The sequence below is a fragment of the Hemibagrus wyckioides genome, linkage group LG15 (assembly GCF_019097595.1).
Source record: "Hemibagrus wyckioides isolate EC202008001 linkage group LG15, SWU_Hwy_1.0, whole genome shotgun sequence".
In the NCBI taxonomy this organism is placed as follows: Eukaryota; Metazoa; Chordata; class Actinopteri; order Siluriformes; family Bagridae; genus Hemibagrus; species Hemibagrus wyckioides.
The window spans coordinates 8,823,499-8,844,999 of NC_080724.1; the positions used below are offsets into that span (position 1 = coordinate 8,823,499).

The 21,501-nt window shown below is 39.2% G+C and overlaps 1 protein-coding gene across 10 annotated transcripts in view; it reads right to left on the reverse strand.

Annotated features, from left to right (window-relative positions):
- The window catches only part of LOC131366248 (basement membrane-specific heparan sulfate proteoglycan core protein-like), a 102,434-nt gene extending 81,536 nt beyond the window's left edge, over window positions 1-20,898 (reverse strand). For 6 of the 10 annotated variants that reach the window (XM_058410524.1, XM_058410529.1, XM_058410530.1 and 3 more), the window contains exon 1: window positions 20,495-20,898. In XM_058410524.1, coding sequence (XP_058266507.1) covers window positions 20,495-20,566 — 72 coding nt within the window. In that variant the 5' untranslated portion in view covers window positions 20,567-20,898. The remainder of the gene's footprint in view (window positions 1-20,494) is intronic. The other 4 variants (XM_058410533.1, XM_058410527.1, XM_058410532.1 and 1 more) reach the window with 1 other exon arrangement.
- Between the last annotated feature and the right edge of the window lie 603 nt (window positions 20,899-21,501).

Sequence of the window (21,501 nt, forward strand, 5' to 3'; positions counted from 1 at the left end):
CTGGTGCTGGTAGAATCATGGTGATGACAGGTCAGTGGCTCGACTGACTGTAAACCCTTTTTATACGCTTCATTATAATATCTGACAGAACAGTTAGGGATTAGAGTTGCCCATTTAGATGCAGCTTAATTAGACTTCCAAAGGTAAACAAGGATTTAGCCGACACAATGTGCGAGATCAACTCTATGGCTTCCAGAAGCCCTTGTAGAACAAGCTCTTAATCAAATGTAGCATGGGTCTTGCCCTGCCAATTTTGTTTTCCTGTGGGTGTGAAGAACAAGCAAAGCATTCCACTGGATGAGACTTGCGCTGCTTGCGAGAGTCCAGGTGGCCTGTAGAGTCCTCCCATTAATTAGCAGTCAAGCAGGGTAGTCTTCAAAACCTCCCTCAAACAGACCACCTGTATCTGGCACCCCGGGTTCCACACTCCTCCTCACACATACTGTCAAAATAGTCTGGGGTTGTTACTCTTGCTCTGCTGTTTCAGACTGATTTGTAGCTTGGGGGCAAGCCGTCGCAAATGTGGTGGGATAGGGTGGGATTAAGGAAGGTGGTCATTGATTAGATTCAACTCTGATGTACACCACGGGCGTTATGTTAAATGCAGTCAATTGAATTACTAAAATCTATGGTCTGGGCTAGAAAAAAATAAGCCTGCATGCACACAAACAGGGAAGCTAGCATTACATTTCATGTAGTCTTGATGCCAGGACAGAGTTGAATACTTTCCCTTTTTAAACAAATTCCACATCATTTTGATGCAACTGGAGAAATGTGTTGGAGGACAAAAGCTGTTTTGTTTTTGTTTTGTTTTTGTTAAAAAGAAATGAAACAGGAAACTTTATGGACCAATTGCGGCAAAGCCATCGGAACAAACTTTACGGGGAATTCCTTTAATCATCCACTCTTACTCTTTTACCGGAAATATCAGTGCAGAGAAATGTGTGGAATTAGGCCAGCAGGATAATCTGGCAAGATGCAACTGGAAAATCTGTGCAGCTCAACGGAGCTCATTTCCTCCTGCCTTTTAATCACACCTTATATAGTGTTATCATAAGACTGTAGCCAGTGGAAAGAATTCCTATGCTGTGATGCTAGTTTTCGTGTTTATCCATCACCTCATTAGTTTATATCTTGATACCTAGTACAGATGTTGAAGGTTGTTACTTATATTAGTATTGACGAATGGACGAGCCGAAGACTGACATTTCAAAATCATAAAATCGTAGACTTAAAAGTACATTTTAGAATTTTGCGACTCATGGTAAGGACATACTGCTCTCAACAAGGATGAGTAAACAATCATGGCAGAGTATTTTGAGAGTCTATAAATACCACGTTATTTCCGGTAATGGCGTCTAACTGTGACCTGCGGATAGAGAGCTCGGGTATCTCCGGTTTCCCCAGACGACAGCTGAGGTACTGAGGAGGCTGGGACAGGAGGCGGCATGCAGAGAGAAAGGGCTGCTAGTGTTTATTTATAACGGGACAGGCCCCTGCAGCGGCGCTAGCTGCCATTCAGGAATGGGCCGTGTCCGCCTGTTAAAGGAACCTTGGCTTCACACTTGGAAAGACACTTCAAGCATCGACGCCACTGTCCTCCGAAACACAGGATACACACACTGCAATGGTGGAATAATGTCTGATGTAGAAGATGACAAGACAATAGTGCCTAGGGTGAGGGGGGTTCAGTGAGGTCTTGGATGAGATCATGGGGTATTTTAAGCTACTTTGCTTCGAGAAGGCTGCTTCACACCTTTGGTATGAAGCACAATTCAGAACTCAACAATGTAAACAGAAATGTCCCAAAGCACACCACGATGAATGACCAGGGCCAAAAAGACTCATGGTTTCCCACAGCAGCGTTTTACACTATCGTACTCACAGTAGGTCCAGATAATCCTACACCACCTGTTGCTTTGGCCCGGGACCAACTGTACCACAGTATGCCGTGTCAAAAGCAGTTTCATTAAGGTCAAACCTGTGCCTCGTTTCTCAATTGACACAACTGACTTCTGGCTTGATTTAGGCAGAACATTTTTTAAAAATATATATTTACATATATAATTAAAATAAACTTGTCACAGATATGGTGAAGAGACAGAGGAAAACAGAGGAAAAGCCCTTCCTTTGGTTCTGTCTTCAGGTGCATTGCCAATTCTTGGTACAGGTATTGACCTTCTGCGACACTGAACCTAGCTATTAGTAAATGACAATATAAATGTTTGACACCATAATGACATTTTAATAAAGAAAAAAATTTAGGCAAATTGCTGTGGTATAAGAGAATTGAGAATCGAGGATGTGCTGGTTATAGAAAAGTAATAGACTTCAGGGGCTCTGCATCTGATTGCACTACATTACCTTGTTGTTGATTAATTTCCTATTAAAGCACTCCCCACTGTGTTTTATTTCTTACTTAATGTTTTTGGCATGCTATCTTACTTTCGATTCCAGAGACTTAGAACTTCTAAGTATTCCTATAAAAGTTCCATTTCCTAATGCAAGTTAAGCCGACAATGATAACAGCGATAACGAATGTGGTGTCAAATGCTACCATGAATTACTCTGTAAATCCCTGTAATTCATTTCTCCGTTACATAGCGATTTCTCTTTAATGTCCGGTTATTTAGAAACGAAACTCCTTAAAACTCCGAAGAGCGCATTCTTCCGAGTTTGCTTTGGATACACTTCCAGCCTGGTGAAAGACACTCTACTGTGTATAACCACCTGCTGCCTGTTCCCAAGTTCATGGTCAAAACACCAAGATCTATTCAGGGCCAAGATCATAATTAACTGGGATTGGGCTGGGAGCCTATGTGAAAGTTTTTTGGGAAGGCCACCAATGTTGATGCTGAAAACACTGAAATAGTAATCTGCAAACGACATGCGTGGAGATGTTGTTTAGAAGCCTAACCGATGTGGCAGGCCATCCGTTTTGATCAAGCGATGATGGAAAAAGTTCGAGTTAGATCCCATGGGGAACATTTTGCTAAAAGGGAGTTTTTAATCCTTTTTAAAATCCCAAATCATCCGTTTAACTGAAAATGGCCATTTGGTTGATTTCCTTCACCTGCTTTCTCAGGAACAAGATATTCCAGTACACAATGGCAAAGTGTGCTGAATGACAAATCAAGACAGCAAACAAAAATATGTGCTTAAACATTTGAGAGTAAATTTTGTTGTATTTGTCTAGACATGTTTTCCTTGGGAAAGTGGATGCACACAAACTTTATAATTTCATTAAAGTCATGCCCCGTAAAGGTACATTACATTCACTCTCCTAGATTTAATATAAATGCTACAAATTTTTACTAGCAACTTAAAGTGTCCCACAACAATGACAAACAAAAGTCTAGCTTGATACCACTTTTTAAGTATATTCTGGATGCGCCCAAACCCCAAACTAGTTTTTTTTCCCTTATTCATCCTCCTGACATAAAGCTGAAATCAGAAATCAGGATCCAAGCAGAACCTTACACAAAAATAAAATGCAGAATAATAGGATGTGTTGGATTAAGTGCTATTTTGTGGATGGAAGCCGTATTATTAAATTAAACCAAATTTCAATTTGGTTGTAATTTTTAAAACTAGGACTATTATGCAGCAAAATACAGGCAACATGCTAACGCAACACTACATGTCTTTCTATTTCTATCTACAGTCAGCATTTTCTATCCCGTTTTTTTCTTCTTTTTTTTCTCTGGAGCTTTCGCTCTACAAAAACTCAGCCGAACTTAAAGGCATGAACTACAGTCAGACCATTTGCATAATCTGAATGGGATGTGATATCAGCTCTGAATATGACCCTAGGGTAATAAGGAGTTCAGACTTGCCAATAGGGAAACAAAGGCTATTAAAATGCTGCTCTGGCCCTCAGATGTAACGCTGGTATGGTGAGGCGATCAGGCATGAATGAAATGTGTTCTGGCAAGTGACTGGCAGGGACCTGAAGACGTCTAGCTCCAGTGACCCCTTTCTCACCCAGCCTGAGGTACGCCTCTAGGGAGAGAGGTGAAATTCCTCTGGAAGGTAAAAATACCACTAAGACCACATACCTGCAGGTGAAATTTCAGCCTTCGCTCAAGACTCCTTGTGTAAAGTGGGTGTGTGCACGAGAGCAAACATCAGGGTGTCAAAGACCTCTGGAGCATGACAGGTAAATTACAAATGAGTATTTTGGAATCCGATCTCATCGTCATCTTTTTAGTTACAACTACAAGGAATTTTGTGCTAGAATTTATCACAATATTCGATATTATATTGTCATATTGCCCATAGAGCCGGTTAATAGAAACTTTGCAGTCCTAGTCCACATTAAGCACTTTTTGACAACTGTACTGGAGCACTGCTTGGTTTTTGAGCATGTAGGTCAGAAAAAAAATAACACACCTCAGCCTGATTTTATAGATTCTGTGTTGCAAAATAAACACTTTTATTATATGCATTGCCCTTAGCAAACCTTGACGAATATGGAATATCAGCTATTCTGCTTTTTTTTTTCTTTTTACAAGAGGATTGAGAGCACTGAAGCAAAGCGTGAGCTTCTAAATGTATTCAAAGCTTCTTTTGTTAAGCCTCATAGCTAGCGATTCACGCTGCACAGCCCCCAAAGCCCGAGCCGTTGACGTGCTTTTATAGTGATTGCACTGTAGAAAGAACCATGCTGAAGCTTTTACACCTTCTCCAATCGGGTCAATACTGGCCACAAGTCAATAAACAGTCAAAAGAAAGCAGGCCTCAGGAATGGTTTTGTGGAAAACATGTGGTTGAAGCAGCCAGCCATTGCTTGGCACTTTATGTTGAGGGATCATTACTGTGATTCACTGAAAAACACTTATAGGTGATCCATTTGAACCTAAACTTAAAGGGGCATTGTGGTTTACTGATAACATGACAAGCTGCATTTTTTGTCAAATTAACTTCCAAAGAAATACAAAAGAAAAAGCGAGGGTAAGGTAAAAGGTATGATGTGTTAGTGTTGCTAGCAAATTGCTGAGGTATAAGGTACCAGTCATACAAGACACTGAAGAACCACCGAGTCCAATTTAGTTATGAAATCTGATCATTAGTTGTCGTTAAAGACATATTTGAGACACATAAAAATGCCCGATTTAAAATGTGGCCTGTCTCAGCTATCCTCTTGTGGTTAGATCACCCAGTCCTGAGCAACCAACCCAAGATCCAGGGAATCATGTTCATCGCTTTAAAGAGTAGATGTGGAAAATCTCCCTGATTACAAAATCTCTGTAAATGTCACTTGATATCTTTAAAAGTCTTGTTTAACTGAGGCCATGTCGCACAAATTGTAAAACTTTCCTAATTTAAGAAAACCACTGAGACATTTGGGACATGTCAGAGAGTTGTCTGCATACAGTAAGTAGTCCTGCTAAAGCCATATCTAATCAGGAAAATCTTCTCCAACAGATGTGGCACTCCCGGTTCTGAGCAGATTATACCATCTCAGGATATTTCCCAGGGTTCGAGTGTAAACTGACCCTTTTTGTAACACGCCACCGAAACACTGCTTTGCCTCCACGGATGCAGCACAAAAAAGTGAGGGTTTTTTTTTTTGTGAGGTCAGCATGTGAGAGGGGGATCAGGTGGCCACTTTGTATGCTTGAAGTAGTCTTATTCTGATTGGCTTATTCTGTGGTTTAAATCCTTGACTTTAAGCTTTCTGTCATCTACTGACAAAGGATCAAGGAGTCGGCTACTCAGGATCTAGAGGATTATATCTTTTGTGAATGGGACAAGGAGGAGAATCCTAAGCTGTAGGAGTGACGTTCCACCAGGTGCAAGCTTCTTATGTTGCAGAAACTCAAGAATTACATTGAAATTTCTTCTTCCTGAGGCCTGTACACGACTCATCGCAATTTTTGTATTTCAAATAGTAAGACAAAGAAATCAATCAAATTAGACCATTGTGGCCAGAGGAAGCAAATCAATCTGGGAAAGAGTCAGTGATGTGACAGAATTCTAAAAGTTAGGTATTCACCCATTCATGACAAATAATCTGGCGGCACAGCATCATGTTCCTACAACACATCAATTCCAGTAAAACAAGTCCAATTTTACAATTCATGAGTACAGCTTTGGTATATCATGACCACAACTTTAAAACTCATACCCATGAGATTCTTAGGTTATGACCTCAAAATATAGTTAAAAAAAATAATAAATAAATTTATAACCACCATGTCACCTCAGACCCTCTATAGAATAATAACATGAGGGTACTTCAGATCAGACAGGAGCCACTGTGAGTCTTGGATAAGGGTCAGGTAGTGAATGAAAAGCGGGAAAAAGCTGCAAGTCCAGAGATAAACAATGACTCAGATCTAGCACTTGTCCAAGGTCAACACAGGACTTTTATAGAGGATGTTTCTACACTGTGTATCATTTCCAGTGGCTGGAAATTATACACAGTATACACGTTTCAAAATCACAGAGAAGTTCCTTCAGTGAGCTAAAGCTTAATAAATCCATTTTTCCTATTTCTGTGACACAAAATCTGTCAGCAAAACAGTGCTGTATGTAAAAACCTACCACAAGAATAAATTGAGCCTGGGGCAACACTTTATGTAGGTAAATATAGGGAATAGAGTCAGAGTTAGAGCTATACTGGCATTTACCCACACAGGAAAGTTTAGAAAGAAATATCATTTGATTTCTGGCCAAATTGTTCCAAGGTTAAAGTCATTATAGTAAAGTCTGCTTAAAAATCTGATGTCAGTTGCATTAAATAAGTGAATTAGTAAATCATGAGTTCTCAGATTTTAGTAATTACTCTCAACAAAGAGCAGGGCCTTTTATTATATAAGTTCAATTTGAGTAATTCAAGTGATGAAACAATAAGCACCTATATGTCAAATATAACAATACACAAGCAAATCTACAAATGCTGCCAACTTCTTTTAATGCAAGTGTATGTATGCCAATGTTGTTCCAGACAACAATTGAGCAAAACTGCACCACACCTTTTCCAGTGTGGTGAAATCCTGATAAAACCACAGACTAAATTTAAACGTCACCCATGTCTTACTTAGCCTTCCTTCCTAACAACTCTAAAATAAACAAACAAGCACTTAAAATGCAGCTTGGAACAATAACTGTATGTACAAACATCAAATATGTCATGTGACGAGGAAATCTGCGGAGGTACAATTCCTAGGTGCAGATATTTATAGCCTGTAAACGACTCTGGGCAACTGGAAGGGATGTAACTCCTGAAAGAAAAGCAGAGTAGCCTGCAGTCATTGAGATCAGTTGCCAAAAGTGTAACTACAGTGATAGTTTCATGTTTTGGCAATTCCCCAAGTTGCTCCATCTCTGAGGCAGTTCATATATCTGTAGAGTTTGTTGTAAGGTATAATTTACAGATGTGTTTGAACCTAGAAACACCTTTATTTTAACATCTGAATACCAGCGAATTGGTCCAAAAGATGCAAGAAAGCAAGGGGCCCAATCTGCCCATTCATTAGAAGCAGATGTGAAGGGTTTCATTTCCTACAAGCTAATTACAAGTGCACACAGATACCGGTTCACTCACTGCGCAAAAACTTACCATGTGGGAACTCTCACCAAAGGCTGTGTGCCCTAGAGCTAATTTAAACACCTTGGTCTTCTAAACACATCCGGTTCTGATCAACTGAAGAACTCAATACCCCAACCTCAAATCAACACAAGCATGGCTTTTTTTTTTTAATTGATCCACTATTTAGGGCACATTAAGACTTGAGTCCTGGCAGCATTTTTCAGTGTTTCTTTTGCCCCAAGCCAGAAAAGGTAAGAGCAAACTATATCCAGTCAGTAGATTCCAGGGATTCCACATAGTGCAGTGGTGGGAAATTGTGCTGACTAGCCGTTCAGACACCTCAGTCGGGGATGATAAAGCTATAAAAACTTTGGCCCTGTCTCGCCACCTCACAGGGCAAACAAAAACGCTGCCCATTCTTTTGTGATCTCACTAAATCTCCATCCCGAAAGTTTTCAAGTACGAGGAAACACCCTACACCCACAAAACAACAGGCTGCAGTTGAGACATGCGGGCAGGTTTTGTTCTGCAGAAAATAATTTGGCAGAATTTGCAGTTTTGATGCCAGATCTCAGCCACGGCGTGTTCTTGAAAATATCCTTCGTGTTCATGTCAAGGCCACAAAGGCAACCCAGCAGGAGATCCAAGGACACAAGGACGAGACGTTCCTCAAGCTACCAAGAGGCTGCTCTGACTAACAAGGCTTTCAACAGGCCATAAATCAGTGCGGAAAGGTCTGTTTAATTAGGCTCCTTAAAATGATAATTGCTCAAGCTGGTTAGTTTTAGGTGGTGATAAACCTAGTACAGGGCAATTAAGAAGCTTGTGTTTGTTTCACTGTAGGTTGGGAATGGCTGCAATCCAACTCGGTATGTTTACTGTTAAGTTACAAAGTTTATATTTGAAATACACTTTGATTTAGAATGAATGAGTCACAGCATACCATTCTGACAGAGGTAGAATTAACACTTCATTAAACCCTGGTCCACCAACGTCTTTCTGAACACTTAGGAAATATGGCAATCGATTAATAACCAATATCACTTCCTTTCTCTTCACGTGTAACATTATTTAAAACTAACAGACCAGTAGCATAGCTGAGCGTGTGAGTAACACAGTAAACACAGTAAAAATACTTTCTCTAAAAAGTACGAGAGAGTTGCCAAAACAAGAAATGCTTTGGTGTCTGGTAAGCTGAAAACAGAACATGAGCATCCACCTCATTTGTCTCATGGCATCTGGTGGCATCTCTGAGCAACCTGTGACTCGCACGTTTTAAGAGACACCACTCTCAAATCAAACCTTTTGCTTATCCCAAGGACTCGATATGAGGCGTGGGTGTATGTAACCACTTGTATGAAAACCACAAACATTTCAGTTGGGCAGCAACCCAGGGCAAGTCGAAGAAGCCTGCACTGGAAAGTTTTAGTAACATTTTATAAGGCATTCATTTTTTAGAGGGTTAAATAACTAGGTTCTCAAAATGATAAATATTTGGTACTTAAGTCTCTTCCAAAAACCTATCCAGAAAACCTTGCAAATGCCACACCCATTTTAAAGCAGTTCAAATTCTTGCAAGTTCTTGCTGATTGCTTATTGATATTTATGCAATACTGAAACAGCTGGTCTGCCACTGCTCGTATTTGGGAAGTGTTATCGATTGCTTAAATGCTGCAGCTGTGAACCCCTGGGTATTTGACTCATGATTCTTCCTATTGCATAAACATATCTCTGCTCCACCTTCTGCATGACGGAATCATCCTTGCATCTATGCTATACCCCTGACTCCTTGTTACTGTATAGACAGAACAGAAGGTTTCCAAATGAAGGACTTTCTGTCCAAATACTCAAACTTGGAGAGATTATACAGCCTGTACAAGCACAAAGGCATATCCATGACACATTTTTCAACCCCTTCGGAGCAGCAGTGACCTGGAACCGCTCGCCAAGGACACATTTGACACGGTGCCTGTAGGGCAAGTACAGATGGCAGCTGATGTGGTTTGAATCTGCCAAGGAACACTCTCGCGATACGCATTCTTTCCTTATCAGGCCACAGATCCTGCTTTTTCTCCCACTATTCATTCCAGTACTCATCTTTCACTCAGAGACACACATACATGTACAATCACATCTGTTTAAAACAGATGAGCTACTTTGGGCTGACTTTTGGACTGAGGAATTTAGTTGTCAATATTATTTTTGGAAAGAAAAAGTGACAAAGTTTCATCAAAAGGCACACCAAAAACAGTACTAGAGCTTATGAAACAAATAAATACATGTTTCAAATAAATACATGTTACATCTACTTTTAATGCTGTAGGAAAAGCAACCTGAACTGGTAGTTTGTCAACACTTCCTGCTTTTATTAGATAATACTGAATATTCTTCAATAAACACGACCAAGAACTTGCTACTCTCACAAAAATGGCAAGCTGCCTTAAAAACTTGGAATAAATATTAAAGACATGCTTTCACGAACTTCACTCCAGAGACTACATCATGTTCCCGAAATCCACAAGTTTGGTTTTTCACTTGTAACTGATGTTCCATAACTGCACCTATGCACACCTCCAAGATTCAAAAGCCTGTGGCCAGCTAACTGTACGTTTGTTAGTACACACTTCCATAGCTTGCTTTCATCGTTAACTATAAGGGATTCAGAGAAAGGTCCATAAAGAACTTTGGAAAACCCTGAGCATTTATTGTCATTCAGAACATTTGGAGGATTGGGACATCAAATACGGGGGCAGGACAGTAACAGTGAGGTATAGGAGAGTATGATGGAGATTTATGATTCCTTAACCTGTGGAAGATTATACAAAACCAAATCAATGAGCAATGTGGAATGTTTGAAGGAATCTTCTCTTGGAACATATTCTGATGTACGGTAGCTTAAGAAAGAGGTAGGAGTTAGGCAGTGGTAGCTTAGTGGTTAAGGCGTTTGACCTACTAATCAGAAGGTTGCGAGTTTGAACCCCGGGACCACCAAGCTGCCACTGCTGGGCCCTTGAGCAAGGCCTTTAATTCACAGCTGTATAAATGAGATCAATGCAAGTCGCTCTGGATAAAAGAGTCTGCCAAATGTAATTTTAATGACCTTTGTTTTGTTTATCAATCTGTTCCAAAACATGTAGAATACATACATTAGTGTTTGTCTCGACTAATTGTTAAAACAAAATTCTTGCTACAAGCTACTGGATATACAAACGAATGAGACTTCCAGCTCACTAGAGACTAACTTTTCAAACTGCCACTCCGAAGTGCCTTTACAATGCTGCCTATCTGAATGTAGTTCTAATGCCAATAAATGTAAACAATTTAAACATTAGGCGACTCCTTGAAAGCTTCCAGAAAATTGTCAAATGTCAAATGTGTTACCATGGGATTACCATAAATATACACTTTTAACAGTGGGTACATTCAGAAGCCTTCATTAATTATTTCTTTCCATGAGAAGACTGAGATTGGGCAAAGAATCCTGCACTTAGAATCTGCAAAACCTCGACACGGAAACTATTGCAGCTGTAAAGAAATGAATCATTTTCACTCATGGAAATATAAATAAGAGGCATTGGGATGGTTATAGTGTGGGATGTGGTTTTGGCAGGTCCGAGGGCAGGTGGCTCTTGAGCAAATTAATCAATTCCAGTTTAAACCTGTCTGCTTCTATACAAAGTGCTTAGTGTAGGTGTTCTGTAATGACTTGCCTTTGAACATGACATGTTCCTGAAAAAAAGAATACAAGGGAAATAAAAAGAAATAAGATGCCGCTGCTTTTATATATAGTCACTGCCTTAGTCTTCACCTTGAAAGTTCCACAGGAAAGCCTGAATAAACTTGCCCCAGGGAATGGGGTTTCCCACTCCCATAGATAATTTTGGACTTTATTTCCCTAACAGGATGATGAATCAGCAGGTTCTGCCTTTTTTCCTGATCAGGTGAAGATCAGGCCGTACAGCAAAACAATATCTGCCAGTCAGCCAGACTTCCTCCTTAATTAGGGCACTGGGAGGATGCAGACACCAAAGGCCAGCAGGGTGGGACAGCATTCCCAGTGTGGCCAGATGCCAACCATGCACCCATATATACCCTTCAAAGTGGTCAGTATTCTCACATTGACCCCTCAAGTGTGTTTGGAAACAACTCCCTTGACCCCCATTTCTGCTCAGTTACACCTCCAATTTTCAGCAACAATCAGTCTATAAGCAGCTGGGTTCTCAAATAGGACTGGTCAGTAGGAGTTGACTCATTTTCTATTCTGATCTAACATCAGAAAGTTTTGATTTCAAATCCCGGTACTTCCAAAAACACACCTAGCTCAATTTGTATGTCACTCTGGGGGAAAAAGCACCAAAGAAACTACAGTAAATAAATCAAACGATTTTTTCACAAACTGGCCACCCAAAATTCCTTCTTAAAGAAAGGTTTTTTTTTAAATCTCCACAGCAATGATGGTCACTGAATATCATGGTATATAACAGTGCTTGGTGTTAATCTCAAATATTTCTGTTTCTATTTGATTATATACTAACTTTCCAAAATAGATAATGGTCGCAGCACATAGAGTTGGCAAAAGTCAGCACAGCAACCAGCCGGGCTACACCCACTAGAGGGAATCATGTCCCAACAACAACAGTAGCAAACTAACGAAAGTGCAAAGTAGAAAGAGGTCTGAGAGTGAATATGAAGATGGGTCATCTGTTCATGAGGACATTGTTCCAAAGAAAGGCCTCATCACTTCCTGTTCAGATATCTAAAGTGTAGGCCAAAATGCTAGTTATGCTTCCTTTCAGTGCTTGACAGAATGTGTAAACACTACCAATTTCTTTCCCTATTTTAGTAAAAATGCATTCAAGTGCATTTAAGTTGTTCTAAACAAGTCACTTGATTTGACTTTTGCAGCTATACCCCATAATCCTAACCAAATAAAACATGTCATACTCTATTAAAATCCATATTATGGGGCAGAGAATGATGGGCACATGCTCTGAGATTGCATGTCAGGGTTACTGTTGTCCTGGTTATGGGAAAAACAAAAACAATAAAGGTCTTCCGATGGAAGTTTGTTCATAAAATCACACGAGGTTGTCGAAAAAGCACCAAATAAGGCTTTCAAAAACTGGTTGTCTTATTATTCAGCATCAAAAACAGCAACCTGTAACTTGTTTCATGGCTTAAGATATGACGCCATTAAGTACACTCTAGAAAGTAGAAATCACTAGCATTAGAGTGACGAAGTGGTCTCTTCTCCCAAGAGGTGGTGGGGGAGTGTTGTTGACATGCTAATGTACCCCAGACTGCAGAACTGCTATGTCGCTTTATCTAAAGCCTCAAGTGGGTCTCAGCAAGAAACAACACTGGGGAGTCGCAAAGTCCAACCACGACTCTGGAAATGGGTTCAAAAGAATTCAGTTCTCCAGCACTACGCTAAATTATAATGTTCACATGCGGTTTGTTATGGTTGATGGGGGTTGAAATGAAACAGTAGCAAAAACCTGGAGACATTTTTTTTTAACCTAGTATCCTTTGTATCACAGTATATCCGAAGCTGACAACTCAACCACCTTGCATGCGTGAGGCAAAAAAGACACCGTATCCACTAGTGGCATTATTTAAATATTTACATTACATTACCCAGGTTGCTCTGCTGCAAAAAAATTACAACCCAAAGGCTCCAGAATTCCTTCCCATTGCCTTTTCTTTTTGCAGAGGCTTAACTCTGATAAGCTGCTTCATAATTATTTAATAACATTCCAGGAGAATTTTTTTTTTTTAACCAACCAGGCTGGAGGGACCGTAGATTAGCAGTTCCTTTCATATCAGGACAGGTAAAGACTTGCCTCTGATTAAAGGAAATAGAATAATGTGCTGGCAGCTCAGCTACAGTTTGCGAACGGCTTTTACGAGACAGGAACGCGCGACCGATGTTTAGTTTGATCCTGATCCCGGCCTGAATAAGCAGTAACCATTCATTTAGGATAAAACTGTGGCAGTGTTTACTCAGCGGTGTTGAATACTGGAGTGCTCTGTATAAATTGTTGCTGGCACTTGAACCAAACTTAGTTCTAGTCTTAGTTTTCAGTCAGATTCTTCATTTTATTTATTTATTTATTTATTTATTTTTAGAAATGTAGCACTGACTGTAGTATATTCCATCCTTAGTATATTTGTAGTCTAATGTATTTATGACACAGACAGTCGATAAAGCACGTTGTTGTTTGACAAAGAAATTAGAATTTAGATTTTGACAAGCCGTGTTATTTTCTTTTGTAAAGATTAGCAGCTCTTTATAGCTGCCACAATGTCAGTAGTAACAGCACATCCGGACAGGTTTTATTCCGCTTATACGACAGCAATTTGCCAATGATTACAACTGTTATTTATTCTTACTGTACTGTTTAGAGTCACATTCAATGTTGTGGGGGAAAACAGTTCATTTTTTTTATATTAGAAAATATTCGATGCAGGTGATTACAGGAACTAAGATCTTCACAGATACACACAACTTAACAGGAACTCATTCGCTTCTTTGGACTATATATGCTTTATTCAAGATTTTGACGCTGTGCTCAGTGAAAGGTTCAGAACATGATACGCATGACAATACATGAATTAGGCACAAGTCACATGGAAGATCAAGTAAACTATTAAGAGCCTGAAGTTCAGTCCCTTTGCATGTCCACTGATTTGGTCAATAATTAAACCTGAATTGAAAAAATAAGGTTTTATTTGACGTCCCAGCATTAGATTACGTACAAGTAAGTTGACGCGATATCAAGCAGATGGTCTTGGGTGGCTGTTTTGTCTCCACAAGTCACGCAGAATCAATCATAGGGACCTCTAGCCACACACCAAGATCTTAACTATGTGATCTGACGCCATGGCAGAATGGCTCAGTGTGACATAATGGGGTTTGGCAGCAGGTGGGTAGTGGTATTGCTGCAGGGAGTGTTATAGTACATGTGTGTGTGTGTGTGTGTGTGTGTGTGTTGGAGGAGAAACAATGGTGTGAGGTCTTCTTTTACATCATGCAGTGCTGCAAGTTAGCGCTAGCTCATGTCCACACTTGCAAGAAGCACCGTACCAGCTGAGATGCAGCTGTGTTTGCAGTCTGTCCCATAACTCTGTGAACTGCGCATAGATGAAAGCCTCCGAATCCCACAACGATGCATCACAGATTAACCACAGGCTGATCTGATCACACCAGACAGGGATGGAAGATCCCAGCCTTGGAAAAATTGTTTGGATGAGCATAATTACGAGAAAAAAAACAATGTTGATCTACTGTATGTGACTACTCTTACAAGCTGTGGGGTCTGAAGTTGTTAACCTCCCTGACTTCAATCTAAATCTCAGTCACACCTCAATGTAGGACAAACAAATGCAGAGCTGTCAGCTTTCCATGTGTCCTGGCATGTTTGCTTTGGGCCTTGCCTTTTACTTTTACAAATACCGTGAGCTGCCATTTAGCACTCGTTTACTTTTATTCCTAAATACAACAGCACTCTTTTACCATATATGGCATGTGCATGAGTGCTGAATACTGAAAATTATGAAACTTTCAAATGCAGTACCACCATAAGACAATGTGTGTTATACTGTTTTTTATCAAAAAATGATTGATTCTGATTGGTCAGAAAGTTGTTGTTGTTTTTTTTTTTAAAGCAGCATGGCTGTAATTCAAATCACATTACTTTACACTTACATTAATGCACTGATTTAACACATTATGGTTTCTATAGTACCAACTCATTTCATTCACAGGAACTTCCACGAAAGCTAATAATAAACTGAATTTTAAAAGGCATTTTTTTTATTGACATTGTTGATATGCTGAATCTTTTGTGGAGGTGTTTGTTTATCATTACGGAAGGGCTCTCTAGTCGAGTTTCTTCATCAGAAATTTGAACCAGGGTTTAAAGTACGTCTACTTTACTCACAAATGACTCACTCGCTTCAAACGACGGAGGCGCTTCAAGGCAGATATTCGATCGCTCACGCATCTAGGGGCCGGGTGGAATGAGTGCAAACAAAAATGTCTGGAAAGAATTTGGTTTAATCAACGATGACAAACATAATTTCTCACCGTGAGGTTTGTCATTGTGCAAGATTTCTGTTCTCTTACATTATAGGCAAGTACTGTGGCATATAGTGAAAAACATTAGACTTGGACAGTATGGATGGTTTTACATAAATGTTACAGATTTCAGTTTAAAACTGCTTCGGAAAAACAAAAAGAAGAGATTTTTATGGTATCAATTATAAATCTAGTCAATCTACAACAAATCGTTTTGAGTTCTTTACACTAAATGAAATGATCTTTAACAGACTGATACTTTAAATGCTATGAATAAACAATAAGTTATACAGTAGTATGGACTGAGAAAAATGGGACTAATTCTCGAGCTAAAAATGTACAAATAAGAATGTTATGCATTTATTTGTAATTGTATTTAATTTGATTGTAACTTCATTTGTAAGTGTAGGTTAATTACATCAGTCTGAAATTGTTTTCCATGATTTAAAAGTTTAATTTGATAATAATCAAGTGTAGGTTTAGAATCATTCAGGCAACCTTTCTTGTGTTTTCCACCAAATGAATGGATTGTTCTTGTTGTGAATGAGCTTTTCAGTGCAACACAGAAATATGGCTTGAGGGGATTTGGTGAGAATGCCGTTTGGACACCTCAGGATAGGGTGGAGACGGTGTTGAGAATGTTGGGAATGGTCAGGAATGGGACAGAATTTCAAGCCTGTAAGCTTGTAAAGAATACGGCTTCTTTTGTAATAGAAATATATATCAGCCATCACAATTAGAAGCTTCTAATCCCTGAGTGTGAAACCTTAAGCCACACAACGTTGACACACGTTAAAATACACACGGTCTGGACTACACTAAACATGAAACCAGAATTCAGAAAACATTGTCCATGCCAAGGATGACATGGCTAACTCAGGGTGCTGGATCTATATCCTGACATTACCTAGGACTTTAAAAATGTCGGTGAGCTTAAAGAAGTCAAGGTGATGCATGGGATTAAAAACGATCTGTCAAAACATCCTGTATTTATAGTTGCAGGAATCCAGGTCAAGTGGGCCACCTATGCACCTATGCAGCATTCCACCAATGAAGTCAGTGAGCGCTTGCAGCACTCTATCCTGGGGAAGACTGTGAACCAAAATAGTTGCTGACGATCATAATGAGGAGGCTAGACACCAACAGGTTGCGTGTGCATCATATAGTCCGTCAAGGCGAAAGGCGATTCTGCTGAAGCAGCAACTTTTATCTGTGCGCATCGAACCATGCTGCGCTTCCTTCATGCAGGTGAGCACTGCAATCGCAAACCATCTGAGCTTGTGGTCTCGTCCCAATTCCAAATGAAGCACTTTTTAAATGCAGTGACCTAACTACAAACAAAGTAACCAGGAAGTGTTACCCTGTACGACTGAACCAATAGACAATGTGAACAACAAACAAACTGGTTGTAACACATTGTTTTAAGCTAGGTAGTTATTTTACATTAAATCTAGTTATTCATTTAGTGCCAGCCATTCAAGCAAGGGTGATTTCTGAGACTTCTGTGTAAAGGTTTTTCCTTTTTCTCTCATCATATGCCCAAAATGTTAGTGGACCCCTGATGACGACACCTTTATGCGCTTTTTAAAAATTCCTTTTGGGTTCAAACCGGTGGCAAATGAAGCTAAATGTAGCTCAGATTTGGTAACCAGATTCATATAATATGAAATATGAAAATTTATTCCATGTGCAGGAACGTCTTCCAATTCGTCTGCCATAAAAGATGCAGAGCACCTAGAAGTGATCGAATTTCATAAGCCGTGTTCTCTTTAGACTTCCTGCACCAACTATTCAGGCATTTTCAGGTTCTATAACCACAAACAAGACCTTGTTACTTCACTGTTTTTATGAATTACAAACAGGATTTCTAACCTCGAGTCCAGGACCCACTGGTCCACCAGTTTCATGTAATTCTGAACCTTTTAAAACACGACAGAGAAACCATTACCACCTCGTTGTAGGGTGAATACAGACAGCAATCTGAATCTTTGAGGCACTGACCAGATCCAGATTGTGATACATAACTAGCATGGATACACCGTTTATTTAAGGGTGCAACTATAATTAACCAATCAAACATACTTAATACTAAGATACGTTATTCTGGGTAGGAAGGAAATGTGCCATTACATAGAGCGCACACAGAAAGTATGCGAATAAAATGCTGATCAGAGGCGTTAAAGGATTGATCTCAGTGTTGTGTCCAACTGAACTATTGTCTTCAAATGAACCTTGCTCAGAGCTCATAGCCTGCAAACTTTCACCTCATACGCAAGTTACTGGACTAAATCGTGACATGTAATATGCAAAAGTAATTCACAGTTAATAATCATGTGTACTTATACAACACAATTTTAATGCCTATATATTACATGACATTAAAGGAAATCACTAAGGAATCATTCCATGCACAATATATTATATAGAAACAATTTATCATAGATTTATCATTTTTACATTTTTTCTTTGATTCATTTTAACACACATATATATTTTGACATCTTCACCGCAGAGACGTTACCAGTACAGCAGAGCACAGAGAACCAGTAACCAACCAACTGATTGCTAACAGAGAGGCGGGGAACACAAGGTTGTGCTAGTAAACTAAAAGATAATAAAATAAAAAATAAAAAAAGGCATTTATTGCTGTTTTGTCTAAGCCGATTGATACTTACAGCTCTGAAATTCCTACTACAAAGCCAGGTTGCTTTTAGCAACTAGTTCAATTGAATCCAATGAGCCGACTAATAAGTAGTATAGTCGAGCTACAATGGGAAAAACAGATGTCCCTAGTTCGGGATAATTCAATTACAGGGGCATTGTGTGAACTGTGAAAAAAAAAACAGTAAAATGAAGGATGTGCATATTACCAGTGCTAAAAAAAGTTAATCAAATGAGGGCTTAGTTTCTGTCAGAGATCTATTTTCGTATTCAATGACATTTATTTAAGAAAACACAAACGATATATGAGATCATCTGAATCAATCATATGAGAAACACTGAAATAACAAGACTTTCCATTATCTAAAAATTCCCAAGATATCTGATAGTCTTGAGGCATAACGCATTATATCACTCCATATTAAGTTAAAATGCAAATTTCTGTCCTACTGGTCTTCACAGAGCTCAATAATCAAACAGTGATCCCGTTTTTTCCATCCAAACCACGAAAATGAATTCGCTTGTGTGCAGTTATGACACATTCATGTCTCGATTCATTCCGTTGTCTATACATGACAGAATGATGACATAGTTGACATAGTTGAGCTAGTTAAGCAAAGTAATACAAACTAAAGGAAACGAAGGCTACATTTCGACTTTGGTGCTCACACTTCACGTAAGAGTAGACTTTTAAAAAACAGCCAAATCAAGCAGCTAATGCTACTGTTCAGGGTACACATAATATTTGTATATAATTGTAAGAGTTTGTCAATCTAAGACTAATTACTTTCTGCGTAATTTGAGTATTAGGGCATGACAGAATAACCTTTGTCATTATCATCGTCCCAACCCCTTCATTTAACTCAATGAGATTCTAGTCACTGCACAGAGATATCAAAATACCATCATATATGGAAACACTGAAGTCTAGATAAATGCATGGAACATTTACTGGTTTAATCTGTATAATCTGTTTGGGACGTTATGATCCATGTTGTTATGTTATCATTGAAAACAAACACTAAAGAGATTAAAAATGTGTAACTATGATTACACAGCACAGCTTTCTGTAAGGAAAAGTCTATGTATTGTTTAGAAAATGAGTCTCCATTGCCAGCGCTTCTTACCACCAAACATTCAGACATAAATCTCTAAGTTAAAGATTTTGGAAAGTAGTGCTACAAGCTGACAACAATAAATGATATTTATTTGTAAATGTAATGAAAAGTAAGATGTTTTGCTCTTAAATAAATAAATAATGCTGTGTTTGGCCAAGCACAGTGGTACTTCCTAACTGATTTCTTTCATAAAGGGTACAATTGTGTCTGTAGACTTTTTGTTGTTGACGAATTGATAGACCTAGCAGAGTAACATAAGGGTTCAATTCAATTCAATTCAATTTTATTTGTATAGTGCTTTTTAACAATGAATATTGTCTCAGGGCAGCTTTACAGAACATAAGAAACTAAAAACAGTGCAAAAAGTCCTCGATGTTTGACAAAAATCATCCCTAGTGAGCAAGCAAGTCACTGAGTTAACTAACTAAGTAAAACAACATGCAACAAAAGCGGAGTGCATCAAGGGCGTACATTAAGCCCCCGTGCGTTTCTGTTAAAAGGTGTAAGCTTCCCTCTGTGCGTAATGAAATTAAAAAGGTTTACGACTCGCAGTCGGCGCTCAAGGTGTTCACACTCAAGACTACACATGGAAATAAAGCTGAGAAAGTTTACAGGCATGCACAACGTCTATGAATAGCTGGTTCCTATGGACAAGATTAGATCAGGAGAAGCACACTCCAGCAGGCGAGATTCCTCTCGCGCACAATAATCAGTGTAAAATCAATGCCCAAGCCTTCCCTTGAACCACTGGACTACTTTCAGTCCTAAGTACTATGAGGGGGGAAAAAGGGGGGAACCATGACTTGTCACTTGGGTGGTAAACATGAAAGCTACAGCTTTTGTGCATTTGAGATGGTAAACTTAAAACACGCACAAAATGTGCAAAAAATAACAAGGTGCATTTTATTTCGGAGAGTGCACGAGCTAAAGAAAGGCAAGGATCATGCAGGGGTGCTGTGCATGCACTTTCTTTAGAAATAAGGAATTGTCACTTGGATAATGTACTGAAAGTAGTGGATTTGTACACACACACACGGACACACAGAAGGTGTGTGAATGAAAGCAGCCTAGTAGATCATGATAGAATAGTTCACTTACGTTAATGAGATGCGATCCGAGTACCAAGAGGATGAAAACAGAACACTTTCGCACTCCTGTCCGCGTCCCCATGTTTTCCAGGCGGCACAGGGACTGAGAAAGTCTGAATTTCTCAATGCAAGCCGCCGGAGAGAAAGTTTTTGAGTCACTTGAGTGAAAAAGCGGTGGTGTGTCCCCGTGCCACACTCATTTACTGAACGGAACCGTGTGCGCGCGCGACCAGTGTTGCTCCCAAAACGGGTCGGGATTGTGATATCCGTTTCAGCTTTCCTGCTTCCTGTTTTATTTCTACGGACCCGAAAAGTTGTGCTAACTCACAGTCCGATACTGTCTCATGTAAAAAAAGAAAAAGAAAAGCGGTGTAAAAAAGCAGGCATCCGATAACACAACGAAGAAACGCCACCTAGAGCTATAAAAAACTGAACTGGGATGCCAGATGTTGTCTTTTAACGTAAGTTCTCTGGGATTCCTTACGTGTATATTGTAATTAATTTTAAGTCATTTAAAGTAGTAAACAAGTATTAATAATGGGGAAAATATATATTTACGAGTTTACGAGCCTAAAAGTTATTTTTGCTTGACCAGTGAGAGCACGAAATTTGAAAAGCCGATAAACCGGGTTTATGATCAATCTGGCAACGTTAAACTTTCTAAGTACTTTCGAGATTTTCGAATTGATGCTAAAAGAAATAATGTTTTTGTTAAAAAAAAATTTTTTTTATTGATGTTATGCATTAAGACTAATATTTATGATATAATATTATACTAATATTAAACTAACGTTAAACTAAATTCTGAAATACTGTACTGAATTGTGGTCGTGGGCTTTACCTAGTTGTTGTATTGCGCCCTCTGCTGTTCATTAAACACACTGCAGTCAGTGCAAAAAACAAAGCAGGACTTCCCCCTCACTTAGTTGATTTACACATCGGGTATTCATTTGTTTATTCATCTAATATGCAAATTAATATGAGCAATATCCCAGACGGATTTTGTGTCTATTTTGA